Source organism: Mastomys coucha, unplaced genomic scaffold (genome assembly GCF_008632895.1).
Source record: "Mastomys coucha isolate ucsf_1 unplaced genomic scaffold, UCSF_Mcou_1 pScaffold11, whole genome shotgun sequence".
In the NCBI taxonomy this organism is placed as follows: Eukaryota; Metazoa; Chordata; class Mammalia; order Rodentia; family Muridae; genus Mastomys; species Mastomys coucha.
This window is the reverse complement of record NW_022196893.1, coordinates 3,436,134-3,456,464: the sequence shown is the minus strand read 5'-3', so window position 1 is coordinate 3,456,464 and position 20,331 is coordinate 3,436,134. Positions and strand designations below refer to the sequence as shown.

Below are 20,331 nucleotides of genomic sequence, written 5' to 3'. Positions count from 1 at the left end.
AGCGGTGTGTAAAAGAGTGTGTAGACTGGAGGCTTCAGGGTTACCCTGCTTACAACAAAACCTTTCTGTTTCCTCCACAGACCTGAGGATCTGTGGAGGATCTCCTGTAGGAGAGTAGGGTTGGTGGTGGGTGGTGGTTATTGTTGTTTTTTTAATGTATGAAATGGAAATGTATAGTGACTTCCATTGTAACCCCCGCACTTGGAAAACTGAAGCAGGAGGATTGCCATGACTTTAAGGTCAGCCTTGGCTACAGAGATAGTTTGTCTCTTAAATAAGAAGGAACACAGAACAAAGCAAAAATACCAGGTCACCATATGCTGTGAACACATATGAAAAGCAATGAAGTGGAAATAATAGCTCTTGTCCATAGCTAGCATGTTCTGACATCTGAATTTGAAAATAGTGTCAGAGAATATGCATGGTAAATGTTTACCTTTGGGCCCCTCCCATAGGAGGCATTTTGGAAATTTCTCTACAAGAGCAATAGTGATTTCTGTCATCATTGTAATTTACCTTTCACCCCAAATGCCAAGATGTGTGTATTAAGAATTAGCTTCTACTGTCTGCACTACAGTGTTGCGGCATAGGCAGGTACCTTGGCTAACAGCTTGGCCACTTGCAGATTCAGGCTCAGGCACCAGACAGCTTCTGGGCTACAGGGGAGAAGCTGTGTGCAGACAGGGTGTCAGCTTTGTTAGCCCAACTTTACCCTTTGTGGGTCACATCTGAAAGTAAGTGAATTCAGGAGTTGGTCGGAAGAGTGGCTTCCCAAGGCCAGTGGCACGGGCTCTCTTGCTCCCCTTCTCCCATCCTAGTTTATCAGCAGAATGGGCTCTGCATATGTGCCAGAAACACTGCTGCTGCCCACCTTGAGACCCTGGTACAAGTTTTTAATAAATAAGAAATGTTCCACCTTATGAGATTTTAATCTCATGTCATTGAATATAAACCTTGGAATGAGTCATGAAGGAAAGTGGAAAGAAACAAACACAAAAGTGAGCATTAAAAAAAAAAAACCCACAAATGTTTGAAAGTTTTGCAGTCAAGGTTCCCTCATTTCAGACTGGGATGGAACACTATGGGACCCAGCTTTGTCCACACACAAGCTTTCATTCTTAATGCAAGCCACTAACATAACTACTACCTTGGTGTAAATAGGTGCACATGGTTAGAGGCTTCTAGAAAGTAGTTGGTTTACCCACATGCCTTGTCCCTGCCCCTCCTCGCACAGGGACCTCCTTAGTCTACTCCCTGTGGAAACGTTTAGAACTGCTCTCAGACATGAGCACTAACCAGCCTTATTTTTTATTGTAGAAGTTTTGATATATATATATGGCAAGACCATGAGACACATACCTGTGCTTTGCGTGGGCATAAAGCACACCTTTCAGCTTTGGCTTTGGCCAGTGCACACACCTGTGCTCCCAAGCAAGTCATTTCCCTTTCTGTAGATGCCATATGGTTACAGCTCAGGTGATGGAGCAGAATGGCTCACCATGGCCACTGTGCCACTAAACAGCCTAGGACTGAATTGTTGAACTTCCCAGCTTCTGGTTATTCCAGTATAAGCACCTCATACACCTATTAGAAGGAATGGGTAACACTGTATCCTTATTGTATCCCTATTGTCCTTTCCCACTGATGCTCACTGGGCCCCCATTGCAGCATCTCTTTACTACTTCTTCTTCTAGGCCTTGATGAGCCATGAGCCCAACCCAAAAGCTTTAGCTATGCTCTTTCTGCCAGCCCCAGGCACACACCATCAATTCCAGTCTTTGTTTAGAGTGAGCCACAACCCACCCAGCAGGGATTTGGTCAGTAGCTAAGAAACTGGTGAGCTCTTTTTTATTTTGCTCTTTGTTTACTTGTTTGTTTGTTTGTTTAGTTGGTTTGGGTTTTCTTGAGACAGGTCTCACTGTGTAGCTCAGGCAGGCATGTAGGAATTCTTGACCTTCTTGCCTCAGATTCCCAAGTCCTGACATTCAGACAGGGGTGTACCACCATGTCTGATTGGTGGCAAATGATCACAGGAATGTTTCTGGGTTCTATAGTCACATTGTATGGATGGGAAACTTCACATGGATACCTGCTAGGGACTGCAGAAAGAGTTCACTACAGTGGTGGCACCCTCAGCCAAACTGTTGGCTAGGGCAGCGTGGAGTAGCTAGGGGAAATTAACTTGGCAGTGGGCCATTCCAGGAAGAACAACACCCCCTCAGAGCCATTGAGTTTTGTGTACAGTGACCTCAGTTTCCTTGGAGCTGGCAATGACCATCAGCACAACTTCCCAAGTGGTCTCTGAGCCTCTGCCGAGAAGGGGAACATACTTTTTTTTACTGTCTGGTGGGAAGTTCTGTCTTCCATTGCGTTTTGGGCTCATGCCTCTGCTTCTGGGCCCCTCCCAATTTCCCGCTGGTTCCTTCCAGAGACTTGGCTCAGATGTCCCTTCCGCTGGGCAAGTTCCCAGTCTCTGCACCTGGCTTCAGCCCCTCATCTTCCCTAGCTCCTTTCCATAATTGCAGAGTCCCTTCCTTCCGTCAGCATGTTTTTATTTATCTTTAATTTACCATCTTAACCATGGTGAAGCCTACAGCTCAGTGCTGCAGCCTCTCCCACGTGCATCTTGGGAGCTTCTTATATTCTCTAGTTGGAACCAGACCAAGAGCCTCAACTCCCTATCCCTTAACCCCATCCCTGGCATCCAGGCTTTACTTCTGCCTGTTGATATGTATACTTGTACTTATATGTATGTACTTGTGTACATACCTGTTTGTCCTTTTGTGTCTGGCTTCTCTTTGATTGTCTTCAAGGGTCAGGCATGTAATGTGTCAGGCTTCCTTTCTTTGAAGGCCAAATGGCATTTGATTGTGCAGAGGAACGGCATTCTTTGTATTCAGTCATCCGAGAGTGGGTACTCAGGACGTTTCTACCTTTTGGCACTGTGAGCAGCCCAGCCAGACTTTTGCTCAGTGAGGTCAACACGCAGCCAGTACTGGGATTGGCAGAGGTCAGTGTTTTCTGTTTGCAAGACCATGTCTCTCTTGCAAACTTGGGACTTCCAAGACTTGGGTTACAGTCTTAATTCAGTATCTCTAGCCACCTGCCCTACCCCTCCTTGTTGAACTAACAGGAGAATCCTCACACCCCAGGATCAAGCAAGAGGATGAAAGTGCATTGCCAAGTGCTCACCAATAATAACAACGCATCTGCAAACCCGCCCTTGGGTGGTAATGAGATGGAGAGAGAGCATGCGGAGGGATCTCCTTAAGGGAGAATTATGTACGGAAGGAACCTTTGCTACAGTGCTGGAAGATGGGGATCCTTCAAGAAGTAGAGACACAAAGCTGTGGCTCATTCACTGAAGCAAGGCAGGGGAGAGATTCCCCAGAGAGGAAGGAAGCAGGACCCTACTGACAACAGAAACGTGTACTAGTGCGTTCTTGGACTAGGTCCTCCTCAGGGTCCCGTGAAGCAGGAAGTGTACTTATCCTCAGGCTGCCGATGGAGCCAATTCAGGGTGTTAATTTTATTTGTTTATTTTGCCAGTCATCCAAAATTCATGAGATGCGGTGGTAGAATTCAAAGACCCAAAAGCTGAACTGATCTCAGAAGAGGCTCTGGGCTTTGCCCAGGGTGAAGCATGGCCCTGTGCTGCTTACCTGGGGTGCTGGCTCACTGGCTTTCATTCACTTGTCACACTGTTGATGGAGCAGCTGTTGGAGCCTGGCACTGTTGTGGGCCCCCTGGGGTCTCACAAGCTTGGTGATGAAGCTACCATATAAAATGTGTCTTGAAAGAGGACAACGGGAGAACTTTCTAGACAGATGGCTCAGAAGCATTTCCTAGAAGAGGTGGGATCAAAGAGAAGATGAAGGAACCAAATGAGGAGAAGCAAGGGGGAAGACAGAAAGTCCAGCATAGGAAGAGGCAGTGCTTGTGGTACTAGGGGGCTCGAGAAGTCTAGAGTGACTGGTCAGGCTATGTGTAGGGAAGGCTCCCTAGGCATCGTGGAGGCCAGTCTGCTGCCATCTCAGCCAGTGCTGAGCAAAGCCTTGCTTTGGTTCATCCATGCCTTCTGGGCAGCCCTGGTCTGTGTTTCTTTCCCTAGATGCCTGGTGGAGCTGCTGGTTTCAGAGATGTCCTGGTCTGAGACCTAGGAGCATGAGCCCCTTTCCCGTACTGGCTCTGACCCTTCTCACTCCTGCCCCTGCCTCTGCCCCTTTGATTCTCTTACAAGATGTCCCCGCACGGCTGCTCTCAGGTTGGCACATGCTGAGTGCCAATTTGTTACTTTTCATCTTCACCAGGTGGGCTCAGTGTCAAGCCCTTTCCTGGTACCTCTGTCCCCAGTGCCTCCCTGCCACTGTGGCCTCCTTGTCCTACTTGGGACAAGGTGTATTCTTATTAAACAGGATAGACTTGCCAGATGGGCATAAGACGTGGGCTATCTTTCTGTTTCCAGTTCCCTGATTTTTCAAGTATCAGGAACTCATTTTCCCCATTTGCTTTTTGATTGTATTTGGTGATTTTGGTTTTGTGGGAGAAGGGAGGCAAGAGGCTTGCAGATCTGCTGTGAACTGCACTGGGCCCTCAGAGCAGCTCTCCATATCTGCCTGCTGTCTGCATTTCCACGCCATGGTTTCTTCCTCCACTGATGCTTGCTGAGAGACATTATGACTTCCTCCATTATGAACTCACTCGAGAGAGCCTGTTCACAATAACATGTGTAATTACAACGAGATATATAACCAGCGTGAACCCAGTACGTGTCCAGAAATGCACACTCGTCCTGAACACTCAGCTGTAGTCTGCATGTTTTATTAAGGAAAAATAACCTAAAATTTTGCCTTATTTCCTCCCCAGCAAAAACCATTGTTGGGACAGGATTATCCCAGCTGCTCTTCCTTCCTTCTATGACAGCCTCCTACTCAAATGGATTTAGAGATGAAGGAAGAGATGCCCGCTGTGCTTCTGTGTCCCCTGCTTTCCCCATTCTCAGGTTGATGCCTTCACTGTTGGGTAGACTACCACTCAAGCAAAGGGATGATCTACCTACTTAAGACTGTTTTCATCTGGGGGTGTATCTGTCTAGAGTTTTCTCTATCTCCTCCAGTCCTGGGGCTCAGCAGGAGCTAAGTTTTCCTTGACTGAGGCTTACCCATCTCTGAAGCGCAGTGGCGAGGCAAGCGTGGAGGGCCTCCTGAACCAGCTCATCTTGGAACACCTGCAGCTGGCGCCTCTGCAGTGGGGTGAGTACCATGATACCTCTTGTTTCTGGGTTGGTGGGCAGAAGGGCACCATAATGACCACCTTGAAAAATTACAGAGAAGTTCACCTCACTGTGTGCTGCCTCTGCAGGCAGGCGGCTCAGTACATAGCTAGGTCTCACTATACCCTCCTCTCAAATAGCAATTGAGTTTGGAAATGTTTGTAGCCCTTAGCTTTGTGGAGTGGTCAAGGGAAATGAGGGCATGGTTTCCTGCTTGCTCTTCCATTATGTTCCTGGGCTAAGCTTTACAACCTCCTGTGCTGGAGTGTAGACAGTGTATTTGGTGAACTCCTTATCTCATCCTGGTACTCCTCCCACAAGAGGCCACCATTACTCAACAGCCTGCTGATGGGCAATTGTATTCCTCTACAGCCCTGGACGTTGTCCATTCTCAAGTCTTTCTAAGTCATACTCAAAGATAGCTTGTGACAGATACCTGAGTCTTGGTTGCGGTGATGGTTGTCTTGCCACCTGGAAGTGATTTGTTCAGATTGTCTATTGGGAACGACTATGTAGAGTCATGTGTAATAGTTTTCTTCTTCCTCTCTAGTCAATAAATTGTTTTGTCCCCATCTTAGACTCTTCTTAACATCTATGTAGGACCACTCACTTCTCTGGGATGCTATGGGAGACTCTCCAGGCAGTCAATGTCCTTAGAAGTCAGTGGAAGAGTAAGCAAGTGGTCAGAAGTCAGAAGGCGGCCTGCTTAGTAGGGTAACATGTGATGGTTAGAGGGCCACATTTCCCCATAACCAGTGACTCAGTGTTGGCCCCAAAACAACCATCTTTCAATGCTCATCCTTGGAGAGATTGAGGGTGCTGTGTTGGGCATTGTACGTGGTTCAGGAAAGAGGTTAGCCATTTGGATGTAACACTTTCTTCATAATTGGCAGGAAAGTCAAAGGGCCACTATTTAAACTATTGTCTGAGAAGTAATACATTGGAGTCCAGTGACAGTTTCATTAGGTGGTGGTTATATCACTGTGATGCTGGGGTATTTCACTGTGCCCCCAAAGTTTGTTCAGTAGTATATAGGGCCATATAATTTCACTTCATTGAGTTGCTGGACAGCTCAGTTGGCTTGAATGTTGTATTATAACCATGCTTTCGGTGTGAGGCATGCTGGAAATAGAGGTTGAATGGTAAGTTTCATAACAATAGCAGTCTATCTCATAGTCTGTTTCTGTCATCATACTAAGGTTTAAGCAAGATTCCATAAGTCAACCAATGAAATTGAAATAAGTCTTGCATTCCTACATCATGTTTTTCTAGAGGAACTCTTGAGGGAGAGAGCTTTTACTTGCTTCAATGCCCACTATGAACTGCAGTCATCCCTGGCAAGACCCCAAGAGGGTTCTTGGGAGATGGTCAAGCCCCTCCTGCTTTGTGTTTCAATCTGTCGTAGGCTAGTCTTGTTCTTCTTAGAAGTTGAGAAGGTCTGGGTTGGCCATTGTGAGCATGTGTCACATGCCTACCAGCATATGGCCAGATACATGAGTACTGACATGTATCTAGAACAGTATATGGCTTTTGGAAGTTAAGTTAGAACTCATATGTGTCTGAGCTGAGGCCTTCAGGGGTTATTTGTGAGGGGAAGGGTCAGATGGAATCATGGAGGGATGATGTTCCTGATCTTGGAGGGGTAAGACATTGGCAGAGTTGATGCATCTTCAGTCTTAGAAAACCCAAGTGGGCTGAGGCCACCAGAAGCCAGGCTGTGTTGTGGAAGGAAAGAGAAAACCACTGACATATACCCTCCTCACAGCTGGTCATATGGTGCCCTGTGTTTGCCACCTGGGCTGCCAGGGACATGTGATGGGGAAGCATCTTCATCCCAGTTTCCACCCACTTATCTCCTGCTGTATCTGTCATCTGTACGGAACATCTCATGTGTAGAGCCAACTAGCTCAGACTTACCACCACATTCCACATGACTTCTTTCAGGGTAGGGTCAGACCATTGAGGCTGTTCCAGGCTTGAGCAGAGAGTCCTTAGAACAGATTCCCATGGTCACTTTAAAAGAAGCAGATCGTTGTTTTGAAGTAACTGGTTTCCAAGTGTGTATCTCAGCTGCTTGGCAAGGAAGGAAGACTGTGTGGTGAGCTCCAGTATCCTTGGACACCTGAATTTCTCCTTGTAGGGAGGAATTGCATAGGGCTTGACCAGGTTCTGGCCTGTCTCACCTGGCTCTGAACTGCTGCTGAGAGGGTGCAGGTCCAGATCAACACAGCCCCTTCTCCCCAAGTCTTGATCTTCTGATGGTATTACTTTGTGAATGTCATCTACTCTCAGACTAGAATGCAAAAAACCCAAACCAAAAAGAAAAAAAAAAAAAAAAAAAAAAAAAAAGAAAAGAAAGAAAGAAGAAACTCAAGAAAGTTAGGTAAAGAGAAATGAGTCCTCTCTTATCCCTAAACAACCTCTATTTTAGTTTTGTACATTTCCAAGTCATTTTGTGATTCCCTGGTTTTAATTTTGTTTATATAAATGACTATGCCATTATTGTACCTTCTTATCCTTTTTCAAGCTTGACAAAAACATAAACAGTTCCCACATTATAAACAAGCCTTACACATATTGTTAAAGGCCAAGCCATTCATCAAATGGAGAGAAGATAATTTAATACTTGTTCTGTTGGTGAACATGGAGATCTCTTGAAATGTTGATTTTTTTTTGTTCTGTTTTGTAGGTTTTTTTTTTTCCACAATAGACATTATGCGTCCCAGTTTTTACCCTGAGACTTTTCTGTTTTGGAGGGCTACAGGTTTGATGTGGATTTCCAGAAGTTGCTGGTGTTTTAGAGGGTCTTGGCAGAGAGCGAAGCCAAGCCATCAGAGGTCATCTATGCTGGTGACAACGGTGCCAGGTGCAGGCAGGTGCCACGTGATGTCACCACAGATCCAGGAGACATGGGCTTTTATCCTGGCTCTGCTCTTTTCCCAGTAGTGAGTTATACATGGATTGGGCTATTAGTCAGGTCCTCTGTGCCTCAGTTTCCTCATCTGTAATGCCAAGGGACCAACTCCTCTGTGTGGAAGGACTGCTGTCATCCCAGAGGAGAGAGGCCACCTGAGTCCCCCCAAGCAAGGAGACAAGGACATGCTATTCCTATCTTGGTTGTAAAGGGAGGTGGAATGCAGATGTCACTAACTATTTGCCCACATCCTGGCATCTGCTAGCTGTGGACCTAGACTGCAGTGCTCATCAGCAAAGTAAGACTCAGGGAAAGCCAGGCCACAGCAACTAACTAATCCCCCCATTTCTCTCTCTCTCTCTCTCTCTCTCTCTCTCTCTCTCTCTCTCTCTCTCTCTCTCTCTCTCTCTCTCTCTCTCTGTGTGTGTGTGTGTGTGTCTGTCTGTCTGTCTGTCTGTTTGTATATACAGACTAATCTGGTCCTTTGTGAAGGAAAGAGGAGGAAGAGGGATGGGCCCATCATCCCCCTTGTAGAAAACAATGTGCCGTCTGAGTGTCTATTCTGAAGACCATCTTCTAAGCATTTCCATAGATACCCAGTGGTGGTGACTAATGGGCTAAGCTGTTTGCCACACTGATTGGAATGTCCCACTGCTGTGCCACCCACTACCTCCTCCCTCTACAGATTCTTTTCTCTGTAGAACTCTCTGTGTTTTCTGAGATTCCGCAGCGATTGGTCTGTGCTGTCTCTCTGGGCCTGCAGTGAATACAAATCAGGGATGCGTTGCACTGTGAAGTGGGTATTTCCAGCTCTCTGTATTCAGACAGCCTTCATGCAGATACACATGTGTGCTGAGCTCTTAGCTCTACCCTGAGGGCAGCAACTAGGAGCAGGAATAAATAGTTCCATTCTAGGTAGTGGCAGACCCTGGGGACTTCACTGAGAGGCACTACCCTGCCTTGCCTCTAAGAACATGTGACTTACATTTGCAGAGAACCGTTCAGTGTCTCAGCTCTTTGTCATATGCATTTCTTAAGACCTGCACAGGTCCTCAAAGTGATCATTAGCATTCCTTTGGACAAATAATAATGGACTCAGAGGGGCCGGTTGTGTCTCAAGTCTTGGAGATACAGATCAGGGCTATATGGGTTGATGGATTTATCTAGTCCTTCAATAAATACCTACTGGCCATTGCTCTATAGCAGGTGCTTCCGTGTGTGCTGGGAACCCATCCCTGCCTAGGAGACATCTTCTTCCTGCTGAGGAGTAGGAGACCCAGGTTGGTCCTCAAGTTGTTTGATCATATCCTGTTGTGGGCTAGCCTGGGTGCTGGCACAGAGGGTTCTGAAAGCAGCACAAAGAGGCAGAGCCAGAGCTGGATCCCCAGTCAACATACTGAAAGTGAGGCAGCAGTCTACTGGGATGACCATGTACCCCACAGACACCAACAGAACTCATAGGCCTCCTTGGGAGCAGAGCACCTGAAGGTGGTTCTGGAGCCTTCTGTGTCGGAATGGTTCTTCTCCCCCTCCAAAGGTATACTGCATTTAATCAGTCTCTTAGTTAGGATTCCTACTGCTGCAGTGAAACACCATAACCAAAAAGCAAGCTGAGGAGGCAAGTGCTTACTTGGCTTACACTTCCATGTCACTGTTCATCACCAAAGGAAGTCAGGAAAGGAACTCACACAGGGCTGGAACCTGGAGGCAGGAGCTGATGCAGACGCCATGGAGGAGGGCTGCTTACTGGCTTGCTAGGTCTGCTTTCTTATAGAACCCAAGACCACTAGCCCAGGGATAGTACAACCCACCATGGGATGGGGCCTCTTGCATTGATCACTATGATCTCTAATTGAGAAAATGCCTTACAGTTGGATCTCATGGAGGTATTTCCTCAACTGAGGTTTCTTCTTCTTTGATGGCTCTGGCTTGTGTCAAGTTGACACACAAAACCAGTCAGTACAGCCAGCACCATATAGATTCTGGGGCCCAGGAGCGCTGGGCACTTCCTTAGTTTTTGTGATCTCTGGTGTAATTTCCAGTTCCCCAGCCCTGCTACATGAAAGCTGGGTCCTGTTGCCATCCCACCGTCCTGTTCTTTCTTAGCTCAGGAATCTTGCATGGACATGTTCATACAGAGAATGGTAGGATGGAACTATAGCAGCTCTGGCTTGGTCACACACCTCTTTTCTTCACCTCTGTCCTCCATCCTGCTCCCATTCATGGGGCTCTTACTGTTGCCTGTATCACTTTTATACTCCACGAATCCATAGCAGAGGATGGGAACTGCATGCATGCTGTTAAGTGGATGGGAACAATAAGCCTTCAGCACATATCACTTATGAATGAATGAATAAATGAATAAATGAATAAATGAATGAATGAATGAACGAGGATATAGTCCCTTCCTAGGGTGAAAGGCTGTGTTTCCATAGACCAGAACATACAGGGCTGTCCCTCCTGGCTTATGCAGAGCAAACTCCTCAAGCCCTCTCTCAGATCCTGTGGGGATGGCTTTAATTGTGATGATAGCTTTTCTGGCTGCCCCTTGTTGAGTTTCTCCTGCTGCCACCTAGTCACAGAGAGCTCAAGGGAACTGAGACTGCCGGTGTGCATTGGTGCTAATTAGCACAGATAGAAATCAAACCCAGGTCTCTGTGGGTTTCTTAGTTCCTGAGTCTCACATGACTCAAAGCCAGGCAGAGCTCCTGTCCTCGCTGCTGAGCCACTGGAGCACTTTGCATCCTGGGATGCTGGCATTCACATCCATCTCATTGCCTTACATCTACACACCGCAAGGAGCTCAAGTGAAGATGGGTCTCTGTTGATGTGGAGTCCCTTTGCCCACAGCAGGCAGGCCAGGCCATGTGTAAGTAAATAGCATACTTATCCAAGTGCAAGACCCTTCCCATTGATCAATACTTACCTTCCGGGAAACAGGACCTTCTTGATCATGTTTCTGCATTGTACAGGCTACATTGGCTACTCATAGCCCCCTACCTACAGTTCTGTGGACCAGGTGAGCTACTCTCATTTCAGATGAGAACCTGGTATGCTTCTGTTTCCCAGCCAGTAAGCCACAGAGTTTGAATCAAACCCAGGACTTCAGCCTGTGTCATGTTGTCCTAGGTGTGTTCCATTTCTTAAATAAGAAAGCAAGTCTTAAGATATATATGACATGCTAAAAATAAGCGAACAAGATTTCAGTCTTTTTCCAGTTTTCCCATTACTTCTTTACAAGATAAAAAGGAAAGAAATAACCCCTGGCATTTCCATCTTGCAGAAAAATTTATCTCTGTGGATTTCACAACCTTTTGAAACCCTTGTAGTAGAGGACTCAGAGGGAAAAATATAGGCTATGGATAAAGATAAGTGTAATTGGATGGGATGTCTGCACACAGGTCAGCTGGACTCACTGTACCAGAGAATAGAATCTCTTGTTCTTAGATGTGTCATGCAAGGACAGCAAAGAAAAGAGCCTCAGGTGCCGGCTGGGTGAGGAGCTTCTTACACAAGTCTGGTGTGCTGAAGGTCTGACAGGAGAACCACAGATCCACTGACCATCAGCAATGAGGGCACTAAACAGGGTCTTGTTGGAAAGCCCAGGTACACAGCGTATGCACAATTGAGAACCCTGCAGAGCCTGGGCAGTTGGGAGCTGTCACTGAGAAAAATAATCATGTCATGAAAGGGCTAGAAAGAAGGCAGCAGTTGGCTGGCTAGCAGGTGCCAGCTGCCCCGTGCCTTCTTCCCTCATGATATCTAAGATGGCCGCCAGCTCTCTCAACTATCTGCTGTTGAAGGATTTTATTTTTCTGGTTGGTTTGTCCCCAACTTCTCTTACAATCATGTCTGTGGGACTAACCACCCATCCTGGTCTCAGAGCCTGCATTAGCCTATCACCTAGGATGAGTATGGAGGCTACAACCTGTGCCCCAGACTCCCTGGTTCCACGAGGCTGCTCTTAGCTCCTTCCCCCCGCTCTCTACATGGACCTCACACTACCCCCTCTGCAATGTTGACTTCTATCCCTGGTGGACTCTGAATTGTCTGACAGAGCTTTCCATCTTCATTCCTACGGACCTGGGACAGATCAGGCTGTACCCACCCTTCTGCCATCCCTGGGACCTGAGGGCAGTCTTTACTCCTGCTTCCCGTGCTCAGAATCCAGGATTACTCAGCACACATGGGAGTGGATAAGGTGCTTTGTGAGATTCCCCCTGGCTTATAAATGTGCTGTGGGATCCTAAGGAGGCAAATAATCTCAGCGAGAGAGACACAGCCTCTCTACAGAAGCACAGCCAGCTCTGTCCCCTGCCACCTCTTCCCCTTTCCCTAAACTGAATCCCCAATATCTCTGTGAAGCTCTTCCTTGCTCCCACACACTGGCTGGGCATCAGTGCAATAGGGCTAGGCCTTGCACATGGGTATATACTCATTGCCATGACAGCCATGCTTTTGTGGGCTCTCCTGTCTCTAACTCTTCTGAAAGTCCTGTGGGCATCTGTGGAGGACATGCTCTGGACACAGGCCCAGGTTCAATTCCTGCCTCCTCACTTTACCTACTGGAGGAAGATGCTCATGAGATCTCCCTTGGTGACCGTGCCAGATGGTCCCCATTTTGCAGGATGCCCAGAGCCTTCAGATAACTTGGCTGGGATGGCATTTTCCATCACTGATATCCATGGGCACCTTGACATGCCCAGCCAGCTGTGGGGCTTGTCCCAAAATTTCCCACCAGGATATCGAATCCACACCTCCCAATCCCTTTAGCCAGGCTCCTTGACAGCCTAAAGCTGGTCCCTTATGACTGTGCAATCAAGTGTCACATAGGGCTTCTACAGGGAGGGAGGAAAGCAATCAGTCCAGAGATTCGGTTAAAGGCGGTGGGGGGGAGGAGTGGAGCTGCCTTCCCTAGGAACATCAAGTGAGTGGTCAAGCCATTTTTTGCTGAAGCAGAGGAGCAAGCAGAACACATTAGCAGGAGTCCAGGAACGTGATCAGAGGCGTTCACTTCTCTATGACTGCTGATATTACCGCCCTCATCCTGTAGTGAACTCAGGAGGCAGCAGACTTGGACTCTGACCCCAGCTTTGAGTGAATGTCTTGGCCTGAGACCTAGAGGGTGACTTGAGGATTCAAAGTCAGAAGTAAATGTCAGACTCATTTCTACCGTTGACCTCACAGGCATCATTTAGTGAATTTGGCTTGTCCTTAAGCCTTGGCGCTCCATGTAGGAGAGACTGGGGGTCTGCAGTGGCCTGATGGAGCTGTGTCTAGACTTCACAGAAGGACAGTTTCTACTATGTTGGGGGGGCACCCCCGTGGTCCACAGTCCCTGGGCTTGGGAAGTGAGCCTACTCAGGGTGTGCCTGCTGATGGGATGCATGAATGGAGAGTGGAGCCCTCGTGGGTCCTGTGGGTGGTAGGGCTGCACTCACCATTACCTCTGGTTCAGTCGGGGGCACATTCTTTGCTTGGTCCTGGCAGGAGGAACAGGAACAGCACTAGCCTCAAGGTGCAGGGTCTGTGTCCTGATTTTAGGGCAGGTAAGAGAAATCCCCAGCAGAGGCAGCAGTATCTGTCACATAGGAGGAGTTCCCCGTCAGTGCAGAGTACAGGCACCACACTCCGCTCTTCCCCGTAGTCCTGTACCCTCTTTCTTGCTATTGGATCAGGAGAAGTCTGGGCTCTGGTCTTGCCTTGTCAGTGCTCAAGGCTGGCTCTGCTCATCCCAGGGGGAGACAGGGACTAGGAAGGCCCAAGATACCTGAGAAACACCTACCTTTGTGGAGTTCTCCCCTCCATAGTAAATGCAGCAGAGTCTGCGCCTTTCCTTATGGCATAAACAAGTCAGGAGTTCCTTTGCTGGGATGTTTGGAGCCATTTGCAAACCTAACATGTGCTAGAGAATGACTGGAGGCCACTGTGTGCCTACTGTGTGGTGACTGGGTGTTATGCTCCAGGGGAACAGCCCAGATGTCATATTGTCCTTTTTATGTCTCCAGGGTCAGGGCAGGAAGTATGTGAGTCCTTGCACCATGTGCTAGTCGGCTGGGAGCTTCAGGCAGGGCCTAGTTCTTGACCTCATGGTGCCTAATGTTCCTGGTCTACTTCTGGTACTCGGAATATGCTACAGAGCAGGAAGCAAGGCTAGGGAGGGCACTTAAAGTTCTGATGCTTAACTTCTTTAGAAAGAGAGAGGATTGGGGAGGGGCCATGTGACAGCATAGGCAGAGATACCTGGCTGGACTCCTGTGGAACAACCCCCCCATCCCCTCCCCCATCTGGTGAACTCAGAGATGATCTGGTCCTTGAAGGAGTGCCGGCATCCTGGCTACTTTGAAGCCAGACCTTGAGTCTGACAGGACACTTCAAAGGTTTAGCCCTTGACCTTTCCCAGGCAGTTCCTGGTGACATCTGCCTCTTAGGGCCCAAGGTTGGCACTTTGTCACTGGGCAGCAGCTTGGAGCCAGCAGCTAAAATAATGGCTAAATAGGCTTTACCCACTGTGCCTCTTATCAGAGGATATGCCCCTTACCTTGAAAAGTGTTTCCAGGACTTCCCAAGGGGGACAGGGTATAGATCCTGGTGGGAGTGCCAAAGATGCAGAACACCCTCATTTCTGCCACAATTGATGCCTAAGAAGAACTGTGGCTCTGGCTTACCCTGTCCTTGTTTTGCAACCTTAACCTTGAAAAGCCTCAGTTTCTGAATCTGTAAAGTAGACATGACCGTACTTCATGGCTCTAAGATGAAATGATGTAATCCATGTAAGATAGCCATTCAGGACTGGCACCTGGTAAATGTTCTATTCAGGTGGAGGGGTATTAAGTCCAGCTTGGATCAGAGGCTCCTGGGGTCCTAGCAGGAGCTTCCTTTTCTTTCCCAGAGCCAGCTTTGCCCAGTGCTAAGTGTCTCTGGGACAGTGAGAAGTTGGAATGGCTGCTTCTGCAAGTCAGAGAGCTTTCCCAGAGCCTAGTCACTTCTGCCCCTTGTTGAGCTGGGCCAGGCATGGAACTGGTATACAGATAATGCCCAAGAGAGAACGAAGTGAGGGAATAAATACCATTGGGGCTCAGGAGTGGGTAGGTGGGTATTTAGGTGAACGACTGGAATATTCTCTGTCCACCCTCACCGTCTTGCACGTGCTTTCTTTTTTTTCCACTGTCCGATGCCAGGGTTTTCCTGGCAGGTGGTAGATTTTGTTGTGGGTTAGAATGAGCACCAAGCCTGTTCCTGTACACAGGGGCTAGTGTAGCGACAACTGTTCTTGAGTTGAGAAGCCTAGGACTTCGCTTGCTCACAGAAAGCTGGGTGCTTTGCTGTCGCTCTGTGTTCCAGGAGAACCCAGGGCTATGACATGTGGAGGCGGGTGACTATAGGGTATTTCCAAGGGCACCTTGTGTTTAGTGGACAGGCTGCCTGACCCTGGCACTAGGGCTTTCACTAGCCTGGATGTCACTTGGTCCCTTTTGGGTCTTACACGAGAGTTGGGGCAATAGCCTAGCAAGAGCGTGAGAGCTTGCACCTTGTTCTAGTAGGCTGGGAGCATCAGGTCACATTAGTTCTTGACCTCGCTGTGCCTTATGCTCCGTGTCTATGGAGCTTCAGCTAGGCCAGAGAATAGGGCGGAGGACTTGATGAGGTCAGTCCCCAAGGCTATCTTATCCCTCCTGCTCCTAGAAATTCTCTGAGGCCTCTCTTCCAGGATATGCAGATATACTCAGGAATAAGGCCTCTGAGAGAGGTGGGTGGCATTAGTCCCTAGATTGCTCTAAGAATTAGATTTGTTCTCATTCCCCAGTATCGTTTCTTCCAACTTGCTCCTTGATCTGTAGCCCAAGAGAGTCTGAAGACTTTGTCTCCAAAGTCCCAAAGCTGAAAATACCAAAAATATGACGGGAGTGTCCTCATTGCAATCTAGAGCCACTGTGGAAGAGGTAGTCTAAGAAGAAGGTCCGCTCCAAGCTCTCACCATACAACCTTCTGTAATCTCCAATGGAGTCCTGGGAGGAAGGGACCAACATTTCCTGTTCCCAGTAATGCCCAGAGCACCTGCTCAGGCTGGATAGCCAGCAAGAGGAAAGCCAACGTTAGGAGCCGGTTCTCTCAGAATGTGCATGCTCTGTTTCAGGCCCCTTTGTCTCATTGTTACTGCAAGAGTAGGGGCACCATCGTCACCTCCAGGAGTTGCCAGTCTTAGTCACTGCATAAACCATACCAAGTGACTTCTGTCTTAGATTGGCTCTGAGCTGGGGTATCCAGAGAGATGGCATATGTTTGCTGAGCCACCCTGATGCTCACCCCATAGAGTTTCTTGTTCGTGGTCCTCAGAGAGAGAGTGACAGATCTACCAAGATTCAGCTGATAACCATCATCCCAGGGATTCCAGGTCCCTGCCTCGGAAGGTTCCTCTTTATGTCAGGAGCAGAGTCTTAGGCCTTTTTCTGAGCAACAGTGTGGTTCTCAGGTGAGCTAGCTTGTGCATCCCTGCATCTCCCTGTCTAGGAGTATAATATGGCCCCCAACATGCTGCTTATGTCAGTGTCACTTACAAGGTATAGACAGTGAGATTCAGATAGAGGGAAGTGGCCATAGAGTTCAGCAGGTAGCACTGTGCCACCCCAGCGCTGGGTGGGAGCTCTCAAAACAGAGTCTCAAAACAGCTGGCCTGGTGAACCCATTTGCTCACCTAACACTGATAGACCATTGTTTTGCTGTTCTCTATTTCAGTTCTGTCAGTTTAAGGTTCTCTGGACCTACCTTAATTTTGAATCATCTTGGATCCTGGCTGGGCTTTTGGCTCCAGGTTGTGCCTGGTTGTCTCCCGTGGATATTTGTGGTAAAGGTTCTCATATCTTCCTAAACAGATACAAAGATCGGGCATGATAGAAATGCCTGCCTCAGGGGCCCATGCAAGAGCTGTGAGTGAGGACTATTGATCACACTACCAAAGGGCCAAAGGCCAGTAAGCCATAAGCCCTTGTTTCAAATTGAGAAGGTGGAGAGTCAGGCCAGGGTGTTTTCTCGGGGTGTCCGCAAGTCAGATGCATCCCAGGTGTGTTGTCTACTTGGCACCCTCTGTGCTGAGTTTTTTGGAGTCCCTGTCACTGACACAGGCTTGGACCCAGCTAGAGGTGACTGTCAACAAGTGTGTGAGACCTGAAAAAGAGGTGAGCACTAACCAGGGAGGTGTTTATTACAGTGGTGCCTTGCCCCACATGGTTGTAATGCTGGATGCTCCTTATAGGGTGGCTGCTATAACTGCTGCTACCCTTGGCCTCCCCCTGGTGCTCAGAGGTCTTGTAGCACTCTCACAGAAGCACACAGCAGGGAGGGAGAGGGTCCAGGACCCTGTGGGTGGCTTGAAATTTCCCCTTAGCTGAGGAAGGCTTTGCACAGACCCTGGCAAGGATCACTTAGATTGTCTCAGAGAATAGTTAAGGATGTGGAGGGGTTGGGCAGAGCCCATTTCTACTGTGGGTTAGGGTAGAGTGGGCCTGTCAGGCCTGGCCCAGGGTGCAGCTCCTAGTTCCCACTCCATAAAGACATGGTTAGTATGGCGACTGTTCGCTGAGGCCTGGAGCGATGCTAGCCATGGGGATTCTGACTCAGGGAGAGGACTGCAGCTCTTGAGATTACAAAGCCATGTGGGAAGAGGACAAAGCTCTGGAGTGTTGACAGTGCTCAGCTTGCAGAGGTTTCTGTACCTAGGACTCCTTGTAAAACCTTCCCAGGGCCTGGCAACATGGTGGAAAATGAGTTTCTTCCCGTACCATGCTTACATGCAGAGCATGGTCAGATGCACTCACCATCCTAGCTCCCTTGATGCATTTGACCAGATATTGCAGTGAACCCACTCCTTCTGAGTACTAAAACTACACATACACACCCTTTGTACATTTTAGGTACATGTAATTACAGGTGTGCACACATGTACATGTGACCATCGCATATGTGTGTTGTAGAAAGTATCAAATGCTATATTTGTTTATTTATCTACAAATGAAAATTTAAAAACCCCAAAGCCCAAACAAGAGTCCTTTGTATCCTCTGTAATGTGGCCGCCCACTGTGGTCTTCTGGCTCCCATCTGTAGGGGACTTCTGCCTTTTCTCCTTCAGAATGACATGCGATGTCCTGCACCCCCTCCTTATAATGCAGCTCTCACTCTCCACAGCTCCCGACCACTACTGGCTTAGCAGGAAATGGCCACAGTGTTTTCAGGCCTTAGATCTTTGCCTTTGTGGGGAGCTGAGGGGTTGCAGCCCTGTTCGTTTGCTCCACTGTTTATTCATTCTTCACTTGTTTACCTGTCCTGCAAGTATTTCCTGAGTGCCTGCTCTGTGCCCTCTGCTGCTGACCCAGCAGGAGCCAGCCTGCCGTCTTTCTCCCACTTTCTCCTCTCTGCATAGCAGATAAATGTGTAAGCTACTGAATCATGCCCTGTCATGACTGAAAGAGGGGTCACAGGTCCCACAGGCAGAGAGCTGCATTTTCTAGCTCTTTCTAAAAAAAGAAAGAAGGGGATTTAGAAAGTGCTTCTGAGTGACAATTACCCATCCTCCGCTTGCAGTCTTGTAGGGACCCTAATACAGGTATTATCCTGGTTCCCAGGAGGCCAGGTGATTTATAGGTCTCTACTCCTGCCACAGGGACCTCATAGTAGGTGCTAAATAAGGAAAAGCTAGAGCAAGGCTGGCCTGGGGGCCAGAGCCCTCCTAGAAGTGCCTACTCCTGGAGAAGCCCAGACTCAGAATTATTTGCTGAGACCATTTATGAGGCAAGAAGAACGCTGTGTGGCCTGGTTGGCAGCTCACACAGCAGCTTGGAGGAGGGAATCGCTTCCTCTACTCGTCCAGGAGAAACTCAGCTTGCAGCTTTCTCTCCCCACATCCCAGCCATGCAGTGCTCTGCTGCACTAGGGTGATGGATTTATGCTTGTGTGATATTTATCACAAGCTCAAGCTCATACCTACCACTGGGATTTCTAGACAACCTCAGATTACCAGTGAATTTCACGGAAATGAGATTGATCACCCCACCCCAGAGGGGCCAGACACCTTGGTCTGTGGGTCATGATTCTTGGTGACAGGTAAATGTCCTGTTGATGGTCTGCAATGTTGGGGGGCCATTCTCATAATTATCAGGGCCTCTGCAGCTCCAGGCGAGAGCCATCAACTGCACTCTGTTTTTCATCCCATGCATGTGAGGATTGCTATGAGCAGAAAGTCTGTAAGGGAAGAACCAGAGCCAAAGAAGACAGTGGGCACTGAGAGAATCCACCGCCTCCTCGACGTTCTGGAAGGTGTTTTCCATACAGTGAAAGATGGCAGACCTTGGCATGGCAGGGATCCAACCTCAGGGGCAGTCTCTGTTCCCTAGCACCTTGCAAGGCAGACCCTCCCAGAACAACTGAAGAAAGCATAGCCTGCCTCTTAACCAAAGGCCATCACCCCATTCCTGGGCACAGTCCAGCCAGCTTCCTCTAGGCAACCCTGCTGTTGGCAGCCTAATGACTCTCAATCTCCTTTGGGCGCCAGTTCAGTTACCAGAAGTCATTCTGTGCAGCCACCACGTATGCGCTACAGATCATCAAGTGTAAATATTTCCAGCAAAACCCATGGGAAATCCTTTCTCTTCCTGATTAATTTCCTCACCGAGCATTGAGCATTCCCATTTGCTTGCACGGTACTCTGCATCCGTGCACCCACATGGTCCCTCCACTTAGGCTTTCTCTGCAGGACCAGTAGCTGTGCACGACTGGACCAGAGCCCTGCCTCCTAGGACACAGAATTTTACAGAAAAGCAGCTAGTCACATGTCACCCTTATGTGGTGTCTGGAGCAAAGGCAGAGAAAAGGGCAGGGCATCTGTGGGCTCCCTGAGCTCCTGAGTTCCCGCTGAAAGCAGACTGGATATATGAGAAGAGGAGGAGTCAGGGAAACACAGTTGTTTCAGTTTGAGTAAGGTCAAGTTCAGATGCTTGTGGGGTTCCCTGGCCATAGCGTGGTGCTTCGATGCACATGGGACGTTGTTCATATCTCTTGTCAGAGTTTATCACATTCCCGCACAAGTTCTTCTACCATCCAAGGGGCCAGGCTCTAGGGAGGCACCAGACAAGTGTCCAGGGCACCACCAGCT

At 48.4% G+C, this 20,331-nt stretch overlaps 1 protein-coding gene across 3 annotated transcripts in view; it reads left to right on the top strand.

The window, feature by feature from the left end:
- Trappc9 (trafficking protein particle complex 9) overlaps positions 1 to 20,331 on the top strand; it is a 466,270-nt gene that overhangs the window by 361,322 nt on the left and 84,617 nt on the right. For all 3 annotated transcript variants that reach the window (XM_031345566.1, XM_031345557.1, XM_031345575.1), the window contains one exon: positions 5,162 to 5,252. In XM_031345566.1, coding sequence (XP_031201426.1) covers positions 5,162 to 5,252 — 91 coding nt within the window. The remainder of the gene's footprint in view (positions 1 to 5,161; positions 5,253 to 20,331) is intronic.